This window comes from Opisthocomus hoazin, chromosome 2, assembly GCF_030867145.1.
Source record: "Opisthocomus hoazin isolate bOpiHoa1 chromosome 2, bOpiHoa1.hap1, whole genome shotgun sequence".
NCBI lineage: Eukaryota > Metazoa > Chordata > Aves > Opisthocomiformes > Opisthocomidae > Opisthocomus > Opisthocomus hoazin.
In genome coordinates this window covers 51,208,588-51,230,609 of record NC_134415.1, presented here as the reverse complement: position 1 = coordinate 51,230,609, position 22,022 = coordinate 51,208,588, and the positions used below count along the sequence as shown (strand labels likewise).

General features: G+C 36.1%; 2 protein-coding genes across 9 annotated transcripts in view; one reads left to right on the top strand and one right to left on the bottom strand.

Annotated features, from left to right (window-relative positions):
• VRK2 (VRK serine/threonine kinase 2) overlaps positions 1 to 4,958 on the top strand; it is a 47,482-nt gene extending 42,524 nt beyond the window's left edge. For 5 of the 6 annotated variants that reach the window (XM_075413569.1, XM_075413573.1, XM_075413574.1 and 2 more), the window contains 3 exons: positions 2,104 to 2,280; positions 2,617 to 2,793; positions 4,716 to 4,958. In XM_075413569.1, the coding sequence (XP_075269684.1) occupies positions 2,104 to 2,280; positions 2,617 to 2,793; positions 4,716 to 4,958 (597 nt within the window). The remainder of the gene's footprint in view (positions 1 to 2,103; positions 2,281 to 2,616; positions 2,794 to 4,715) is intronic. The other variant, XM_075413570.1, reaches the window with a different exon arrangement.
• A 9-nt stretch (positions 4,959 to 4,967) lies between these two features.
• The window catches only part of FANCL (FA complementation group L), a 34,835-nt gene continuing 17,780 nt past the window's right edge, over positions 4,968 to 22,022 (bottom strand). For all 3 annotated transcript variants that reach the window (XM_075413575.1, XM_075413577.1, XM_075413576.1), the window contains exons 7-14: positions 17,547 to 17,615; positions 9,620 to 9,770; positions 7,690 to 7,773; positions 7,005 to 7,050; positions 6,834 to 6,915; positions 5,906 to 6,022; positions 5,513 to 5,584; positions 4,968 to 5,054 (exon numbers count right to left, since the gene is read on the bottom strand). In XM_075413575.1, the coding sequence (XP_075269690.1) occupies positions 5,019 to 5,054; positions 5,513 to 5,584; positions 5,906 to 6,022; positions 6,834 to 6,915; positions 7,005 to 7,050; positions 7,690 to 7,773; positions 9,620 to 9,770; positions 17,547 to 17,615 (657 nt within the window). In that variant the 3' untranslated portion in view covers positions 4,968 to 5,018. The remainder of the gene's footprint in view (positions 5,055 to 5,512; positions 5,585 to 5,905; positions 6,023 to 6,833; positions 6,916 to 7,004; positions 7,051 to 7,689; positions 7,774 to 9,619; positions 9,771 to 17,546; positions 17,616 to 22,022) is intronic.

Here is a 22,022-nt window from a genome sequence, read left to right as displayed (position 1 = left end):
GTGTATGTTTCTTCAGCCAGTTCTGCTGCTTACATGCACAAGTTTCCTGCAACATTCACTGCAAAACAGCTGTAGAAAGGAAATTTCTAGGGTTATTCAAAGGACTTAAGGAGCGCTTAAATACAGAGAGCAGATAACTGAACATTCTCTAAATTTATTGCTATTTTCAGAAAATCTGATTTTACAATCTCTGGTTATTGGTTGTGGAGAGCATTCAAGGCCTGGGGCACTTTGGTCCTAGAGTCCTGACAAAGTGTTTGATGACAGATGGGCACTTCCCACTGCATCTCTTCATGGCACTGTCTGTAGTTATCCTAAGTCTGGCTCTCTTCATCTCAGTCCTCTGCATTCCCTTTCCACCTCTCCTTTTATTCACCAAACACTTCTCCCATTAGAGGGGCAACCTAAGAATAGTGGGAGCCACAACAAACAATCCGCTGTCGTCTCACTTCTTGCTTATGAGCAGCATCTGACCCCAGATGACCTGTCTGATTCCACCTGTACCAGTTTGGTACACAGGAAGAGAGGTGGTTTTGGGTTAATTCCCTTCTGAAGACCAGTAAACACCCATAAGTACCAATAAGGGCATCCTGTAACACTAGCTCCTTGAAGATGATGTCAAGATGAATTGCTACAGAACATGAAGTTTAAGATGCAGCTCCCTTTAAAGTAAATGAATCTAATCTTGAAATGACATAAAAAGTATAACAGTGGCTACATCCTGGTTCTGTTTCAATTGCACACCAAATGTAGGTGATAAAATTATAATTGTGTTAAATCTTAAATTTGGTTACCACAGTTTATGGCACTGGATAAATATTTTCAGCTTTTTCACCTACAGTGAAAGTACTGGCTTTAGGGCCAAATGAAGTGTGGTAAGACCAGCTGACTAATTGCTAGATTTTGTACATTTTGTATTGAAAAGTTAATACATCAGTACCAACTTGAAGTTTTTACAATATTTTCACAAGTGCTATAACTCCTGTTTTGAAAGTGATGTGGTCATTTAAGGTATGCATACACTGTGAAGATACCAGTTAGCTGTCAATGAGGTTAGCAGTGCTTACCTGGTGTAGTATGGTGCCACAGTGCAGAGAAAACAGCTTGGGCCCCTGCATTCAGATAACTGTCAGTGCGGGACTGAGCCTCACCTGTGCAACTCCATTTCTTGGGGCTTTCTATGGTATTATCTACTGAGGTAGACTGTTTGAGATCAGCTTGAGTTGTTATCAGAACAGACACACCTTTATGTTTCTAAACATTAGTAATTTTCACAGAGCAGAACTGTGGATTATATTCTTCAAAGGTGTTTTGGATTAAACAATATATGAAGTGCCTACTGACACTTTCAATGGTATTTAGCGTTGGGCAGTGTCTAGCTCCTGTATGTATTTAATTTGCAATATAAAAAAGAAGTCCATTATTTCTTTTTTAGCTGCTATATTCAGATGCAGCTGCTGCACAGAGGACCATATGCAAACATTACAGTTAAGAGTTATTAGTGTGCCAGAACTACCAAAGGCATGTGGCATACAGCCTGTGTTTTGGCTACATTTGTCTTCCAAGTTACAAAAGCCAAAACCAGACAGTATTTGATACTTAGTGCTTAGAGCAGCACTGGAAATAATTTGCATTAACTCATGCAACTATTCACTGTGTATTCCCCATTTACATTTTAGAAGACTGTAAAAGAATATAACCCTTAACTCTTAAATTAGATTACCCATGTCAGAAGACTTTGTGATTATCTTACTTGAGAGAGTTTTGCATTTGACTCAATCCAGTGATATGAAATACACTCAGCTCTACTTGTTAATGAAACAAACAGTGACTTACTTGGCATCACTCCCAATAAAGGTTATTAGTGAATGTTTTGAAATGTATAACTGAAGTTTATTTTGTAGCATACTTCTTAAATATAGCATAACTCTAACTTTGTACTGTTTGAAGAAGACATTTATTGATAATTAAAATGATGCAAACAATTCTTTTAAGAAAGATAAAAGGTTACTCTCATTATGTGTTCTTGGTACTGAAGATGGAACATTTTTCTTTAAATGCTGCCTCTTTTTTCACTACACAAAATTGTTCACTGTGCATCAGCAGGTTTGCTTACCAAAGCCTATGCCAAAAACAGTTCAGCAGAAGCAAAAAAAGGTGGAAAGTGAAGAATATGTCTGTCGGAACAAAGCCTGTACTGGGGTAACAGGCAAACAACTCCAAGATGAAGAAAAGCCAACTAAATTAAACAGGATGCTTCACCAAACAGAGCCTCAGCAGGTGAGGATTTGAGCACTGCAGTAATGCATGGTATTGCCTGGGAGTTTGTCTGCTCTGTTAGCTCAACGTCCACCTTTTGGGGTGAGCAAGAAGAGTGCTTGAAAAGAGTCAGGAGCTATGTCTCAGACTCCAGAAGTTGGCATATGCTTACTGGCTTGTATTATTCCAGACAAAATACTCAGAGTTTCTTGTAAGCCCAGGGACTAAGTGCAAAGAGGGCACTATCCTTACCTGTCTCAAACCTGACAGGTCCAAGTACTGGAACGGTGCCTGGGATAATTTTGAACGTTACTGAATTCTTTTCAGCATACAGAATTACTGTCTGTACGTCAACAGGTTCACTCACTGAAGCCTTCACCGAAACGAGTGCAACAGAAGCAAAACAAGGTGAAAGAGGAAGCATATAACTGCTTCAGCAGCCCGCATGCTCGGGTAACACGCCGGCAATTGCAGGCTGAAGAGAAGCCAATTAAATTTTACACTACGCTTGAGGAGCCTGATCACTCACAAAAGGTGAGGTTTTTGGTGTTACCTTAGAAGAGTCATGGCACCTTGTGAAAGAAAGATCAGCTTTTCTGAAAATAAGTTTAAAACAAAACAAAACCAAACCACACCACCACAGACAAACCCTAAACTAAATGTGTGCAAACTAGATGTTTGCCACAAACAGTAAAAGTTTGTGTATAGTTGCTTGGTCGTACTATTAGCCAACTAACACTCCCATTTTTTTTCCTAGAGTTTGGTAGACTTTGAGTACTGCACCAGTGTGCAGATAAACATGTTGGGAAATGACAGTCTTCCTTTGTGAACCCTGTTGTTTTCTTGGTAGAAACTTACTTCAGTAGTTTCCTTTTCTATGTAATGGAAAACTTCATAGCACTCTTTAATAAAGTGCTTAAATTCTGACTTTTTAATCTGAGGATTTTAGTAGTTAACTCACTTTAAATATTATTGGTAATTTAGTGTATAAAAGGGTTGAATGACTGTGTTCAGTCTTACTCTTCAACTGTAGATGAAAAAAATTAATCAAGATTTTAGTAAAAATAATGCAGAATAAAGTACATCTTAAAATAGGAGCGCAGTGTGATTACTATGGAGTTTATTTTGACAAAGAGATTCTACCCTGTACCTAGTGTACAAGGAAGTGGTTAACTACAGGCACCTTACTTTAACTTAGACACTTAGATGGGATGGCCACCCTCTTGCTGTTAACTGATGATGCAGTTAAAGGTCTGAATACAGAACTGGGAGGAAGAGTTCTCTTTCTCCCTGGTTTATCTTTTGGGCAAGTACATTCAGAAAGACATCACATAGCTGGGACAATGAAAGGAATGAGTGGGTCTGCTTAGTAAGATGCTAGTGGAAAGCAGTTACAGTGTAAGTATAAATTAAACCGAGAAACATTTCTATGCTGAAAGGGGAACACCTGACTTAGAGGAGCAGGACAAGAAGGGCAGGATGCTTGTGAGACATGGGACAGCTGACAACTTGGGAAAGAGAGAATGAGGAAGACAGAAGTAATATCTAGAAAATAATATGGAAGCAACAAAAAGCAGAGAAGAAAAAACCTATGAGCTGCCTTTATGTCGAACATAATAGTATCCTATCAGATGGGACCCCTGTTTCTTTAAAAGAAACAGATGTGGCTGTCACTAATTTGACAAAGGAATAAAACAGGAAGACAAGGCATTTCTATTAGAGAAATACACCTTCAATTATGAATTTTCACCAAGAAATCTATATTGCTAGGGTTGAAATTAAGTGGGATGCGTTGCTAAAAATTAACATATTGTGAATGGGATCATGGAAAGGAAACCAAAGCTGAAAATTTTTCTAAGGGACAGTGGAAAATATGGTCAGGTCTCACATATGTGAGAAACAGTGTTCAGGGATTCCTTTCAGAGATAGAGATCAAAAAGGTAAGCTAAGGATGACATTGCTTCTGGACACCTAAAAAAACTCCAGACACCACCCTGTATCCAACTGGAACAAAACCCACACAACTAGCATATTTGTGCTATGTGATAAATCAGAACTTTAGCTTCACTATGAAATGTAAAAACTTATACAAATAAAACAGCACATCAAACTTCAGAGTAATGTCTAGGGTTTCGAGATGAAAACTTTATTATCAGGAACACTTTAAAGACAACATATTAACATTTTTTGGAAATGAGTTAAAGATACAGAAGAATTTCAGCTGTTGACTTTAGTAATAGATATATAAAGGATGTCTCTTTAGAAGGTGTTTAATCACACCAAATGTTATATGCTTAATATACTTACACCGACAAAATCAAGAGTTAAGACTTTGTAAGAATTGTATTGCTTTTTCTAGGATAACTTCCATACCTAGATGGCACCTTTGTTTTTCTGATTCACATTTCACTTGTTGAATATTAAGTTTATTGCTACTTTCTTTTCCCCCCCTGCAGAAAGACACTGCAAGAGTATTACCACCATTGGACCCCCAAGCAATATTCTCAGAATCCAAACAGAAACACAGTCAACTCTTAACTACAGATCACCTGGTATCATTGCAAGAAACTGGTTCTGACATCACTTGTCCTTCTGTATCTATTATACTTAGGCTTGCATTTACTGACAAGACATATCACTACAGTATAGCTATTCTTGTACTTCTGCTACTAATATTACTTTCCTTGTGTTTTCTTTGATGTAAACATTTCGGTGTCTTCAGTGTAAGTGCTGTCGTGTTCCCATCATGCAGTTTTTTCTCAGAGTTTCTTCATTGAAGATTTCAGTGTCAGTGGCTTGGAAAAGATTTTTTTAAATAATACTGTCAATGCGTATCTTCTTTTAAAGGCAAGTTTTCTAAACTTTCCAAATCTGCGCTCAATAGTTATGTATGCACTAAAATAATTGTACAAGGCTGTTTTGTGTTACGAATGTTGGGATTTTTTTTTTTTTTTGAAGCTGGACCTATTAAAAAAGTATCATGAAATACAATGGGGTGTGATACTTCATTATTCTAACACCAGTATGTTGATAACTGGTGCACAGCCGTGTTTATATTGTTTCAGAAAACCTTTAGTTAAATACTGATGGATTAAATGCATGGGAATGTGAAGTTTTCCTCTCTTTATTCCAATGTGTAAAGGGAAGATAGTAGCCACAAATTCTGTTTTAAAAGTTTGTTACAGTTTTTGCCTGTATCTAAGCTAGTACACGCTATTTAGTTCAATCACTCATTTTCATTAGATTTTCTTACCTTATTACAATATGGACATTCACCAAAGATGACATTAAAACTCTGTCTGCTAGAAGGAAGACCTTGTAGCCACTGCAACACAAGTGAGTGAATTAACAGATTATTCTTACATGTGATATGAAACAAATGTGAGTTTTACCAGGGGTTTTTCTAAACAGAGTTAATTTGACCAACATCTGACAGGGTACGTGTCAAGTCTGTATAAATGCAGTGAGGCAGGTTCGCTCCCACAAGGAGCTCGTTCATGAATTGTGGGTTAGAAGACAAGAGGAAGCACAGTGACTGTTCTAGCACTCCTTACATGACTTTGCATCATCTGAAATTTCAGTGGGCAGTGCATATTTTCTAGAATCTGAGAGTTAACAGGCAAGTTTGTCCCATTAATTACTTTACCTCATACAGGCAAGCCTGATGAAAAGGTTGTCCACATCGGGGATCATCGCACACTTGATCTGGAGTAGTGCCATCAAGTCGATAGGCATAGCAGATTCCACAGTCCTTAGCAAAATCCTTAAAACACAACACGTTTTAGCTTGCAGTGTAACTCAAAGGAGGAAATAGGGCTGGTAACAGAGAAAACATGTTCATCTATTTGTCTTTTTGCTTTTGCATTTTTTGTTACTTAGGATTACTAAATAGTTTTGCCTTTAATATATATGTTTACATCATCATGGTATACAGAGTGAGATTAGCTGCCAGATGTACCAGACTTTGCTAGGTTATATTGTATTGTCCCCCTGAATTCTATAGAGTTTGACAAGCATTTTCATACTCTTGGGCCCCACTGTTTCTTTTTTATTAAACACAATGGTTTGTCATTACATTTGGACTTAGATGCAAGACCTCATAGTCAGATAGTTAATTTAAAATTTCACTAGTGAAAGCAAAGCTAGTAATCCAATGTTGCAGCACTGTCAAAAATTAATTCCAAGTTTGTTTGAAATGCACCCGTATTTCGATGGCCTGTTGTCCCCTCTAAGCAGCTCTACCTGATTAGAACTTAACTCATCAACATCCGTATGAGAATGTTTGGATTTTCCATGTCTCATTAGCTACTCTGGAACTTCCTCTTTCCCTTTTAATAGTGAAGCCTGTTATTAATCGCCTTACTGCTATGAAGGCCAGAGGAAAGTGTGCACCTCTAATCAAAGGTTAACAAGCTCTGACAATTGTTGCTTGAAGTTCAGAAGTCCTTATTAATTAATATAGTAATCCAATTACCTCCCTCCTAAGTCTCTTATTTTGCTGGCAGTTATAAAGTGACCATTTAAATTTTACTTATTGAGAAATACCAACTGATCGTTAACAAAAAGCAACTTACACTTTTTTCTAACACAGCACGAGATGGAAAATCTATTTCTAAGAGGTCTTTCAAGTTTTGTAATAAACTGATTTCTGGATCCCTGCAGATGAGAGAGAGGGAGAAGAAAGTCAACAGTAGGAATGGCAAATACCATTTCAGTTTCAAACCTGTATTATGAAAGATGCTTACCATAAGTGGATATTGTTGTTCAGCTTAATTCTCAAAGGGTTAACCACTGCAAACAATGTACATAAATAATTACATCACCTTTCGGATCCTCTTTGCTCACCCACCCACTTTGACCTCTTCTATTTCAGCATTGAAGGGGATGGCATAGGTGCTGGGTTTTTTTTTTCTGTTATTCAAGGTATGTAGTCAATGACTGCTCTTAGGTTTTTGTTTTGGAAATTCATTACACTAATATTTAAAATATCATACTGTTGAAGATATGTGAAGATATTTACCTTAAAAAGTTGGTAAAGAGCTGTGAGACACGGAGTAAAAGCCTTAGATATTTATTTGCAAACACTATTAGGATATATGTAATAAATTTTTAAAATTTTTTAAAGAAAATTATGTTCATATATAAACATGATTGGATAATCACTTGTAGGACACAGGGTTCCCTCTAAACTGTGCTAGGAAGGCACTGGAAAAATTGTCACTCACAGAGCAAAACAGCATGCTTTGGATTTAGGCTGTTAAAAACCCCAGCATCTACTGCCTAAAACTCTCCTGCACACATACTCAGCTTAATTCCTGGCTCTGTTTAAGTGAAGTTTACCGCAGGAGTCTGACATAGTCTGACACTAGTTTCTGCTCACCAGAGACAGGGTCTAGAAGAGGAACAAACGGTGTACGTCTGCTGCCTTACCGTGATCTGCTCCAAGAAAGTAACACTCGGGGAGCATGTTTGGATGCCGAGGATCTACCTCTATGGTCACTGAGACGTTGTTCCCTGCAATGAGAAAGCAAATAAGTGATAGGGGAAGCTTTTCTTCGCATTGAAGTGTTTGAAAATGGAAACATCAACCTCTTTTTAAAAGCAGGTTTAAATTGGTTAATTCAGGGTGGTTTTCATTACTACAAATAAAAAAAATAAATTATAAAAATAATAAAAAAGTTGGTAGGTATCCAAATCAGTTGTACAAAATATCAGTATATATTAAATATTTAAATTTCAATGGACTGTAATTAGAAATTGCAACTGATTAAATAAAACTTAGTCTTGCATTTCTTATAGAATAGTCTTAACACTTATTTCCGAATAATCAAACTTAAGCTAGATGACATAATCCATTTGAAATCTTAGTGAAATTTTTAAGGGTAGTAGAGATGTTATTAATTCCTCATCATCTTTTACAGTCAAAAAGAGAAGCATAAAGACAGTATCAAGCAGTAAAATCAACAAAGTCGGTCCCCTCCACAGCATGCTCCTGGACTGAGCAAACAATGACATATTTTGGAAAGAGCAAATATTTTTCTCTTACAAGATACCCCATCATCCTCACAATGTCTGCTATTCATACAGGGTTAAGCAGCTCAAAAATGTTTGGACCCACGTCAAAAACCTCACAGCCAATTCTCTTCTAAATAGAAACAAGTGCAACTCAACATTTTTTGCCATTAAGAGGTATGTTAGGCTTTCCCTCCTTGAAGAAATTGGAATGAATGAAATCAAAGTTTAGTCATAACTGAAGATTGTCTGTGACCGACAACAAAGGGCTCAAAGCCTTGCGTTGCCCTCCGTTGATCTAATGCGAGGCACTTTTTGAGGCTTTTCTTTCCTTTTCATTGGTCTGTGTCGAAGTACAGCAGAACCAAGATAAAGCTGTCCTGCCTGCACACGCACACATGCAAAAAGAAGTGTCATCCAACCCATGTCGTTTGAGCCGGTTGCTGAACTTTTTCTGTCCCTTCCCATCCCTCCCTCCACCCGCAGTGAAGGTGCAGCCTCAGCACCCCACTAGCTCCCTTCCCTTCTTCATGCTGCAGGCAATCAGTCTTTCCGCAGGTTTCAGGCACAACTTAGGTCTATTCGTCCAGTGTATGCTCTCAGATTCCTACAACGTGCTATTGACGTTTTGAATTTTGGCTAAAAATCAGAACTCTTCTTTCAAAGGTAACATTCCTCCTCCCATATTCTATACTAGAATAGAGGCATTTCTGACCTCTGACATTGGCAAGTTTCTCCTTTGCCATTACAAGACTCCTATATATATTAAGACCTTAAAGTGCCAGACATCAGCATATGAATTAAGGTACTTTTTAAGACGGCTAACACTGTAAGCCTCTAATTTCCTCTCTTCTCTTATTTCTTTGTCCTTTCCACTGCGTCTTTTAACCCACTTTTCTCCTTTTTGACTGCACTCTAATATTCCTTTCACTCTTCCAAGACAGGATCAATCTAAAGTAATAGTCTGTTAAAAAAGTCTGGAATTTGTGAATGAGATAAGGGCTTCATCTATGCTGATTTTTTACAAATACTGATTTTGCTAGTTATCATGCCAGTCCTCAGTTTTTGACAGTTACATGTTCATAATTTACAAATACACAGTAATTTCCTGCAGAAACTGTAATTCTATGTAACACTATAAAGTTGTAAGTAATTTCCTAAACAGGTTCAGTATTCTGTGGAAGGTGGTTTTTTTTTAATACACAAAATAAGAGAGTTGTGTCTTGCTGATTTTAAGTGCTACCTTCCATTTTCCTAACTCTAACAAGCGCCATCTGATAAGCAAATCAAAACAGCACCCTGAGTTTTACTTCTCACATCCACTGTATTCTTTCAAATCTTGCCATACCTATTGCGATTCTTCTTGTTGTAGTGCTTCGTGTATGATTCTCTGGCTCAAGCACCCATGTCTTCCCATCAATTTCATCCATAGCATCCCAGAATTCTTTCAGTGATTCTAATGCTGCCAGGAACTGATTATAAATGTCTACTAAGGAGTTCTAAGAAAAGAAGAAATTTAAACAAACTTCATATAGTTTCCACCTACAGCCATATAGGATATTTAAAAAACAAACCGTAGGTAACTTAAGAAGTGTTAAAATCCAGTAAGTATCCAGCTGTATCATGCTAGCATAAGATGTTAAACCTCATCTTTTTTTAAATGAAACAACACAAGAATGGCTGTATCCTGAGTACTTAACTAACCCTGGTAGTTCTAATGTGTTGTGATACACGTGCATCATATCTGGGTTTGATAGTGTCTTATACTCCTTCTCAGAAAACTTTTCTGGAAACCGATAACAACTACTAATTTGCATTGTATCTTCTAACAAACTACTGTAAAATTAAAGTAAAAATAATCATTATCTGCTATTAAACTTCTAACATTCTGATATTTTGTGTCTTCTTCAGCTGAGCAACATGGCAGTGGTACCAAACACAAATATGCAGAAATACCCACGTAACTAAAGTAGCTTATTTATTTTTTAAAGACTCTAAGAAATACAGCCTAACAATGTCATAATTACCTCAAAATTAAGCAGTATAAAAACAGGTACTTAACATTAGATTTCAAGCCATGTAAATACAGTAAGAGAAGGAGAAACCATCTAATAATCAGAGGATTACACTCAAGGGATTTCAATATTTGAGAGTGGATTAGATGGAATCAGAAAAATCTTTCATTACACAGGACAATATACCGAACGGCAATGCAAAAGCAGTCCTTTTAAAATCATCAGAGAGCACAAAGGAAGTAACTATTTCTGCAGGGAAAGACTCCTTCAAGTAGAGAAAACACTCAACAGTCAACACCTTTCCAAGTGCAGATGCCCAGTAGGGAGCCGAAAGGAGGTGAAGGCAGGAGGAGGAAAGAGATGAGTTCTGTTTGCAGTAACACCCCATACGGGTTTTGAGCCTGCTGTCAGATGGGACCCGTGGAGGAATGAACAGACCAGTAGAAGAAGGACCCATCAAAACATGGCTTGTCAGAATGTGGCTTCATGGCGAGAGATGAAGCTATGACAGGGAAAAAGTGAAGGTGTCAAGGAACTACGCAGAGGTGGCAGGGAAGGGAGATCAAGAGTGGGGGGAAGTGTTTTGAACAGAAACTCTTCCCAAATAACTTGTCTTCTCAAATTGTTTGGTAGTGGGAAAGTCACGAGTAGAAAAGAATTGTCTGGGAGCACCAAAGGATATTTTAAAATTGTTTACACAGAACACAGCTGAACAATTAAATGTATTAGTAAAAAGCAGGAAGGATAGGAGAGAACTGACAAAACTTCTTCAATTCTGATAAAGAGATGGTAAAGTACATTTTTTAAAACAAAAACGATGTAACAAGGGCCAGATTTCGGATATCTTCTGGCCTGGGAACAAATTCTTGAGGTCAAAAAGAAAAAGCAAATTAAATGTTTAGTTCTTAAAGAGGTATTTTTCTATAAATAACACAAAATACACATGGAACAATTTCCTTTAATCTTTAGTAGTTAAGTTCTTCCTTTCTCACCTGGACGAAAAGAAGCACACTATACGAACATTCTCAGATGAAAAAATATTAAGTTTATATGTAATAAGTTTTTATATTTTATGCATACGTATTTTAGAAAGAAACGGTGTAGTTTAGAAATAAAATGCTACATTTTTTCCTGCTGTTATTAAATTATATTAAAGTAGGAAAGCACTTAAGCAGAAAAGTGTGAATACTGCCAATCTCAAAATGTAACGCTTATTATCTTTAAAAGCATTTTGTTACTTTTATAATACCTGAAGTGATATAATAGTGTCAGTCACTTAACCACGTCTTAGAGTATAATATCTTCATCTTAAGTACTATTATTTCCAGTATTTTAATAATTTTCACACAGTCCTGAAATGTGATCTTTTGTGCTCTGATGACACTTAAATTAATAGCGTAATTTTCTGGTACTTGCAACAGTTGCTTTCCATTTTGATTTTTTACATTTTTCTATATCACATACAGATAAATCCTCTAATAATCATTTCTATCTTTATCTTCTGGGAATTCAAAGGGTTTCACTACAAAAAAGAAACATCAAGGGATTATAACCCACAGATAAGTTTTAAAATCCAATTAATTTTAATACTAATTGTAATTTTTCGATGATGTTCCTTAAAAAGGTAGTTAAATCTTTTTTTTTAATGCACTGTTCATTTGATTTTATTTGCATGCTTCATTGATGTTGCCAGCTGTCTCCTGCTATATATATAAAAGCATCTATAGCTATTTAAATAGATCACATATGCTTGTCGTGCAAACCATGAAAACTATAACATTCCTTTTTATTTGATTAACCAACTAATTTTTGGTCATTGCCCAACACTCTTTTAGAAAAGACTGCTATCATGCTTTTTTTTTGTCTACACTACACCACGATACTTGTTACTAATGTCAGACAACACAAACTCTTTGTTTCTTGGTAACTTTTGTACAAACGCATTAGAATTTGTAAGAAATATGTCAAATATTCTTTGGAAAATAAGATATTCATAATTCAGGATATCATTACTGGCTGCCAACCTGACTCTAAAAACTACTAGCAAAACCAAACTGGTTACTCCATCGTTTGTATCTGTTAGGTTTCCATGTTCATCAGGCAAAACATCCATTATAAAAACAAAGCGCATTGTGGCAGTTTATTCTTTCACAACAACTTAAAACAGAATGAAGATATTTTTAATGTATAATATCAACCTTGCATTTCATTTGTAACTCCTGAGGACACTGACATCAGCTGCCCATATGAGTAGCAATGACTAGCTAGCAGAGGTGAGGAAATACTTGTGCTAGAATAGTCACAAGACCTAATGCAGGTGTCCCCCCACCACGGGATCACTGACGTCTATTGCACGGGCTGGGAAGTGATCCCTCTGCTGCTGTGCGCCCCGATCCCCAGGCTGACCGGGAATCATTGAAGTCAGTGCAGACGGCGCTAGTGAGGCTGTGGTCCAAGCCGAAACACTGTGCGTGGTTGTGGCCAGACATTACCAAACCAACCAACCATAGCTGGGCCAAAGAAGAAGTTTCCAAGATGAGAAATGGAGAGTCTACTGTTAGAAAAGGTCAAAGAAGTTTTATGGGTTTAGACTAGCAAAACAGCGTAAGATATTAACTATTGTTATCTACACTGTGATCGCTGTACAAGATACCTAGAGCTAGAGTGGGCCAAAGGACAAACGAATTGTGAATTCATACAAAATCAGCAGCTGGAGCCGGCTTCCTCTCCATTGCAGCACTGAGGTCCTGAGAAAGCCCTGTGGTCCCAGGGCACCTCATTACTTTCAAGTGGGCGCTTGCTAAGTGTTTGACAGAGATATGCTGCAGGATTTAATGACCCCATTCCCTTCAGCTCTCTCTGATGACCACCACAGCAACTGAGCAGCCCAAAATCATTATTGAGTTTATCGTCAAAACGGGTTTTCAGATTAGATAGCCTCATTCCAAGTTTTCATATGGAAAAATAGGACACTGAGAAAATGTAAGTTTGGAATACTCAGCTTGAGAGGCCTTCATCTGTCCTTGAGAGGACTGTTTTTATTAGACCATCACTGCCCGTGACCACAGTCATAGCTTTAAACACTCAACACTCCTCCAGATTTTTCAAATTTCAAGTTGTGAGTGTAGAAAACAAAGAATACAATTAGCAATGACTTGTGAAAAGGCACTGTAAGAGACTCTCAGCACAGACAATTTTCTCTTTCAACAAAGCATATATATTTAGCCTCAAAGTCCCAGGCTCTGTGAGGCAAAAATCTGATACAAGCTATACCAGTGCAGTCTTTTAGACTGAACAGCAATTTAATGTTAATTTGGAGGGCTGTGATTCCGTGATCTTAACTTCTGAAAACAGGAGTTTGTAGAGACTGAATTAAATTGGTTATTTTACAGGAAAACAGACACGTAAACATATGAACTTCGATGATTCCCCAGCAGTTTTAGAAAATTTTGACGCAAATGTTACCTTTGTGCCATCAGACTGTATGTGTCTCTACTGATTTCAACAACGGGTAGGAGACGAAGCATGCATCTTGGTCGGTGAAAATCAGAGATTCTGGAACTTTCTGTCTCTGAGAGGAACGTACCTTCTCTTCTACCAGGAGTCTCCTGTAGTTTTGCAACATTTTTGTTTCCATTTCTGTCCTCTGCACTCTCATCTCCATCTCACCACTGGTAGCTCCTCAAGCCAGTTCTTTCCTTCTTTTTTTCACTTTGTTCGAATTCAAACACTTTCCCAAGTTTACCCCTATTGCCCATACACTGTTTCCTTCAATTAAAGAAATGACAAGGAACGGAATAAAAGTCATTCTACTCCTGGCTCTTATTTCTAGAGCCATAGAGGCTCGGAAAAATAAAGTCTTGAGTCTGCTCCTCCCATAAAATCCATGAAACCTTTCAGTACCTCTTAAGAAGTGCTATATGCCTATTCTGCCAAGTTTCAAACACCTGCTCCAAATCCTGGATGAACTAAAGACTAATCAAATGGTAGCAAGAATGTTCTAATTAAGGTAAATACAGCACAATTTATTAAAATTTATTTTTTAAAAAAGAGAAAAATGTGATCTTTATTCTGAGACTTTTTTGCTAAGATTCTTCCTAACACAAAATAGGCTTATCCAACATTACAACAACTGCAGAGTCTCAAATATAGGTGCTGTTACATGATTGCCCTTTATGAATTCATAGACAAAATACAACTTAATAAAGTGAACCGTTGTTGGATGGAAAACGGATCACCTGTATCACCTAAATAATTTATGATTCTTTAGAAAGAGTTTGGAAACTCTTTATATCCCACGAGCAGAAGTTTTAACAATTTCCCCCCTCCTTAGCACAAATCAAACTGAGACACGGCACTCTGAAATCTTTATAAAGTGTCTTGTCAAACATCTCCGCTTTTTGCATTTATAGATGTATATAAAGCTGATGTCTGAGAAGCTCCTTTGCTAAGAAAAAGCACAATTATGATGCATTTTACTGTGTTTTCATCAAAATAACCAAAGAATAATCTCATCCATACCACTATACCTTCTGTACCTTGTGTTACTGTTTCATTGTTGGCTGGCTGCATGACCTCATTAGTCATCAGTTCCCACTCTCATGACCTTCATGTAGCCAACCAGGTGGGCAGTGGTCAGTACAGAAACAATACTCTGATTTGAGGGCAGCAGTATATAGATGCACAGAAACTGCAGAACCATGCTTACAGTGTATGCTAAAATGTGGAGCACATTTATCTGGTTGTTTAGAAAAAGAATATAAATGAAATAAGTAAATGTTCTTGCACTTGTCATTGAGAAGCACTCTGCATTTATATGGCACTTAACAGCAGCAGCAGCATTGCCCTTGGTGCTGATTTCTTACTACTCTAAAATGTCTCCTCTGAGCCAGAATACACTGGCTGTTGCTGATCATGCTGTGAGACACCTGCACTGGCTACTAGGCTTGTCATGACGCACAAAACCCTACCATCTTCAGCTTGACATTGTGCAAGTTATAATTATTCATCCAAATGAATATGTCAGAGCAGCAGCGGCAGACCTCTCATCAGAGCAAAAGAAAAATACATCAAAACATTATCAACCCAGCAGGAAGACAGGGACCATAAGGAAAATTACCCATTTTTAATATGGATGCCATAAAGCCATGTCTATTATTATACGGAGGGGAAAAAAACACCAAAAAACACCAAAAAACCACAATCACCCAACAACCCTTCAAGTTTAAAGTCCACAAGCACTGAAAAGAACCTGAAATAGGGAAAACCACACACAAGGAGGGAGTGGGAAAAAAAAATAAATTACCTGAAATCCATTTATATATTCCTTCATAGGAGTTTATATTCTAATAGTGCAATTGCATAATTTTAGTTAAGCCTTGTCAGTTTTTACATTAAAGAGGACCAACAAATAATGACATTTAAGACATATCAGTATCAAAACTTCACGCTATTTTGCTAGAAAATAGGCATAGCATGTTCTTTTTCCCTTTTAGGAATCAAAATTTTCAACCACTTGAGAACCTGCTAAATTCTGCTATGAGTGGTGTTTGTTTCAGCATTATCAAAGCTTAACTCTTATTTTACCATGGTGTGAAGACTGCTCATTGCAATGATTTCCATGCATTTTGAAAACAGACACAATTTACACAATTACTACACAAATTTTTTTCCCGAAGTGTTAAGTTCATGTCACCAACACAGATAAGGTCAATTTTCAAAAAAGAGAGCACTACTAAAGCATTTCTATCAGCACAATGCACAGGTTGCTGGTATTTGATTCAGTATTATAGCAGGCCATCTGCAGCTAGAATTAGTATCTCATAATTTCAAAACAGGGTCTTCAGTTACATACAAACATCTGTTGTTCATGTTTTCAAATAGTCTATAGGTAATTCTAATTGTAAAAAGATTTTACGATCTCAAGCATTAGAATGTTATATTTTTAACATTAATTTTTTACTTGGTTGTAGTGTCATTATTAATATATTCGCTGCTTTAAGCTTTAAGGCTGCTTTATATCATGTTTTTCAAGAACATTTCATTAAAACGTAAGCCCAGCTAGTAGCTTTAACATTACTAACAGTAAACATAGAGAAGAAATGACTGTCAAGGATATTTGAAATGTTGTTAATTTGAGGCAACATAAATTGCAAGGCTTTAAAATTCATAAAATACTATTAAAAGTATGTATAAAGTTTGAGGTTAGAAACTGTACTTGAAATCCTTCCTGTAGTGTATGGAATCCAGTATCATTTAAAGGAAAAACAATATCTGTTTAAATTGTTCCAAACCATACCAGCGAATCAAAACCTAAAATTACATGTGAAACTAAATATATTTTTCATTTGCAGTGGTCCATTCTTGCAGTTATTTCCTCAAGCTCTCATGTTAGACGATCTGAGGTGACACACAGAACCTTGAGCTTTGCAGTCAAAATTATGTGCCCGTCTTAAAATTATTCTGATGCAACCTTTCAGCCATGTTCCCTACGTAAATTTAGTACCATAAAGACATGCTTTATTGATGGGTAGAAATCCTCGCGAGAGTTAGAATTATGAAATGCAATCATTTATGTAATATCTATTTTCCTGAATTAAATGGCATTAAATATCAACTATTTTCTAGAGATAATTCAAATTCACTTACTCTAAGTGGTCACATTTAAATCCATTTAATCAAGTACACATGCTCTATTAAGAAAAAAAGATACATGAAATCATGCAAGAGACCTTAAAAAAAGACAGTGGCTTTTGGTTCTTTATATTAACAGTATCAGTTAAACTACGAAATCAGGTTTCTATTAAGTACCTTCCTGTTGTTCTTTTGATTGCAGCTGAAAAAGTTTATTATGTTACGAAAACTATATAGGATAAGAAACTGGGGGACTGCCTTTTTTTTAATGTCTGTCAACTTTAAAGGGTGCTTCTTTTCTAACACAACAGTTTCTTGTGCATCCATTTTCCCAATGTCATTCCTAAAGATATTTCAGCTGTATGATCTGCTTAAGAAAAAAACAGCCAGTATGAGTGCAAATCATACGACATGCAAGGTATATCTATACGGCAAGGGAAATATTTAAAGTGCTATAATAACGAATATGGAGTTCAGTATTATTAGATTTACATAAACATGAATAAAAGTAAAATGCACACAGGGAAAGAAGCTGGAGTTAAATAATGAAGTCCAGCCCCTCACTACCACTTACATATTGCATATGTATCTAAGTTATTAAAAAAGATGAATAGTACAGCAGTTTACCTGTGGCATCCAAGAAATAGCAAACTGAACAGGAAAATCCACAAGGCAATCCGGTGGGTCTGTTGGATACTGAGGGAGGGAAGGAAAAAACAGGTTTTATTTTTTTTAAAAGCGATTTAAAGTCACACTGATACACAGCTGCCAAATATGATAATGAAATATGAGCACTTTGAGCATCTTGAGAACTTGGCTCTTAGAGGAAACAGTATGTAAAGCATTTTCAGAAATAGTTACGAATGTTAATTATTATTCAAAGAAGAAATCTACATGTAAACAATTTTTATATATCAGTTTACTTAGTAAAGGCAGGAGAATCACAGTTTTCTGTGTTCAGTGTTCACCAAGACACATGAAAAAAAGAATTTAAGGCAGAAAGCATCAAATATTAAAAAAACAAATTCTCCTCAATTACCTATACTGGATAGGAAAGTTTAAAAAGAAAAACACAACCCTTTCACGAGTCAAAAACTCATTTTCATTTAAGCTAGAATATTTTTTCTACTGGCAATATTTTTTGTTTTGAAACTGAAAGTAATCAGACTAAGTGCATAATTATTTAGAAAGAGATGAACATACACTCAAAATTAAAACAACTCTCTGCCCCAAATTAAAAGGAATCAATGAGGAAAAGAAAAAAATAGCTGTATTAAGAAAACTGAAGCTATAAGAGGTTTGATAACTCCACAACTAACCACTGACTATTCACTACATTAGTAAATCTATTGCTGTTCAGCACCCAGTATGAAATCTGTGGAAAAAACCCTGGTATTTTCTGAAAAATAAAGTAGCAAAGGAAATAAACATCTATTTACAAATAAACTGTGTCCTTCCTAAGAGAACCTATCCAAAATTTTATTCACCTGAGAAGTGGCCTGCTTTAGGCCTGTGCAGCCTTTCAAATTCACCAATGATGTACACAGCAGTTTTAGAGAAATTGTATTAGTATTGCATCAACTGCCAACACAAGAAAATATTACAGAGAATCTTATTTGGGGAGACATATGAAAAAAAGTCCCAGGTTCCTCACAGAATTAAAGAGAGTTAAGACAAAGAGGCAAAGTTTAACTGTGCTGCTTCCCATAGCCATTCTCCATGCAAAGTAAACCTCTAGACATAGACACTGTCCTTATCTATCAGACATCTGGCAATCAATTTATCAGCATTTTTAAAATGTGTCTTTATTTTATGTAAAATCTAATTCCACAGTAATCTGTTTCAAAATGTTCTCTATGGCAAAGAGCAAAAATGAGACATAGCTTCCCAAGAGCATCCATTCTTCATTGCTTTGATTTTAATAATAATAATCTAGTAGATTTACGGGTTTCATAGACATTTGTTTAACCATGCTTTTAATTTGCCTTTATTTGTGGTTTCTGTTAGGTATCCACCTTCTGAAAACAAATCCTACAACTTGGATATCTTGTGCTTTATTATTTAATCAAATTGGCATCATAGAAGTTAAATAACTGTGACAGAGTAAGAGAAACAAAACAACTAATTTGGACAGGAAGTGGTTACAACTTGGAAATGCATATCCACAAACGCTGTTACAGTTTCTTTTACTGTAGTGTTACTGTTCTTGTATTGTAGGCATTGCAGTGTTAGTGGTTTTGTAGCGTAGGTATTCTTTTTCATGAAATACTTCAATGCTTGCTTAGAAATAAAATTGTTTTCAATATATAAAAGTATGCCTAGAACAAAGGCAGAAAATTTTTTCCGTAGGACTGGTTTTAGTACTACCTCATTTAAATCCCAGCAGCACTAGCCAATTATGTGTTTACTTGCTTGGTAAGTAAATTCATTTTATGCAGTCTTTTGTAGGGTGCCTTTGACAAAGTGCTTGCAAACAGATTCTACTAACTTTATGTTACTCTAAAAAAACCCCAAACCAAAAAACCTACAGCACTTTTTGCCTGCATTTTAGTCAAATTTTCTTTAAGAGCACAATATTGTACTGTGCACCTAATTGCACATGAAACAATGATTCTTGCATATGTACATAATGTTTAATGTGGCTCATCAATGACATCACGTCATGACAGTTACAGTCAAATGCATATGTCAGAAATCATCCTATTATTCTTTAGAACCATTTAAGCAATTATTAAACAAAATATTTATATTGTATTTTTGAGCATGCAGCTAACTTTAGCTAGAAAAAGTATTTTCATAACCCTTGCCAAATCATTCAGATAATTACCAGATCATCTTATTTACTACATGGCATGGAAATCCTTGCAGTGGCCTATTTGAATTCTTGGATTCTGAAAGAGCATGCACCCAATCCATTTCTCATGCAATACAAAATGAAATCTGATAACTAAAACACAATGTATTTGGTTTTACACTTGCAAAAATGCATGCTTTGTTTTCAGAAAACTTCTCCAGTCATTTATTTAAATTGTGAATGGATAAAGATTTCTGGACCAGGCATTTTCAACCAAATAAATCAGCAAACTATTTCACAAAATGTAATCTGAGCATTAAACAATAAATCCTCTTATGAAGTTTAAGCCTAATCATTTACAAAAGTCAAAATTGTGTAGCACATGATTTGGCTAACATACCTAACTATGATACGACTGTTCTCAATTCTTCCAGGTTTAAACTGACTGCCCCAAGTTCCCTAGGCACTTTACAAATGCATTTTATAGAAAGCAAGTTTTTTGAAAGGACAATTCCTAACACAAAGCACATTAAGACAAGGATAACAGGTGGAAACATTTGACAAAGCATTAAGGAAAAGTCCTCAAAACACATCCAAACCATTAAGAATGACAGCAAAGGAACATTTAGGGGATTATCTGTATACACATGATAACCTTATTAAAAAATAATTTACTGAATCACTTATTGAAGACTTTCATCCTGAAAACATTGTCAGCAGGTTCATAAACTCATTTCACTGTATGGCATCCATGAGGACAACGCTGAACAAACCAATCTGCCAGAATACAGACAAGAGCCAGCAACATATTCTGGGGAGGAGAGTTTTAGCTCTCATCTTAATCTAAGAAACAGAATAACAAAAAGAACCTTCTTTGATAAAAGTATGCTTATCAAAAGAAATCCTTTCAAAAAATACTTCAGCTAAGTCTTTTCAAATGTATTAGATATGTATACGAAGGAAAATCAAATCCCCATGTCACCAAAACCACGTTTCACATATAGATTTTCCCTTGTGGCAAGTTTAAATGCCAGACATGGTTTAAAAAGGACAAGCAATTGATCCTTCATCATAACAATCACTTGGGGAAAAAGAAGAAAAGATTGGTGATTAGTTGTTACAACAGACAAGTTGGATAATCTAGTCTCTTTATTACACTCTATCTGCAGTTGTTAGACAGTGGTTTCTTCTGCTATCAGGAGTCTCAAGTTCAGGTATTTTATTACTATAAAGAACACACACAAGTTTTTTCAAGAACAGAACAGAAAATGGTAATCTCAATTCCTCTTACAGTACAGTGATAAGTTAAGGCAAAACAGAACCAACCAATGCATAAACATAATAGTGTTTGACCATGACAGCTGCTTGGTAAAAATGGGGATTGCACTGTATTTTTTTCTGCACTTTTATACTTCCAAATAGCTAAAATACTTTACTTCAGCTGCCATAAAATCAAGAAAAAACTTAGGGACAACAGGCTGCACTTAATTTCTAGTATCACACTAAGTATGGGATAGCAGCTCCCTTATAAACAATTACAAAACAATCTGGTTCCTCTCCTCACACATTAAATTGACCATAATTGTACCTCCTGATTTATTTTTTCCATCAATGTATTTAATAATGGGCTGATTAGCAAATTAATTATGCATTCATTACTCTGCATGCAGGATAGTTTCACTCCTTTTTTTAAAACCCACTTTAGCAACCTCAATTCCCAAACAGTACTTTTTCCAGAGGCTCCTTTTTCCCCTCCAAGGTAACATTGGTTTATATTATGTAAAACTAAAAAACTGCTGGTATTTAAAGGAATATAGGATGTCTGGGAAGGTGAAATTTAATCTTACAATACCATGCCCACTCCTCATCCCTGCAAGATTATTACTCCAGATGACGGACCAAGGATCGTCCCAAACAACAGCATTTAGACATTTTTGGATCCACTTTCTCCCCTAGACTGATTTTCTGAAGACAACAGGTATCACCATACAATTGTCACCATACAGCCTGGATACTCATAGTTTCTGATATGAAATTTGTTCCTTGTAATGAGAAATTCTATGAAGAAACATTGCAATGAGTTCAGTTCTATGTACCAAGAAAAATTACATTTTTTCTGGTTCTGCACATGGCATGAGTTTGCTTTGCAAGCACTGTAAAAATCAGTCAATTATTTAGACTAAAAAGAAAATTTTTTTAACATAAGGAACTCACTTCTGTAGTCAGTTTTTCATAACTCTTTTTAACAGTGAGACTTGCTAAAGAAGCAACCCAACACCTCTAATTCTTGTTATATGCATAGTCTCTGG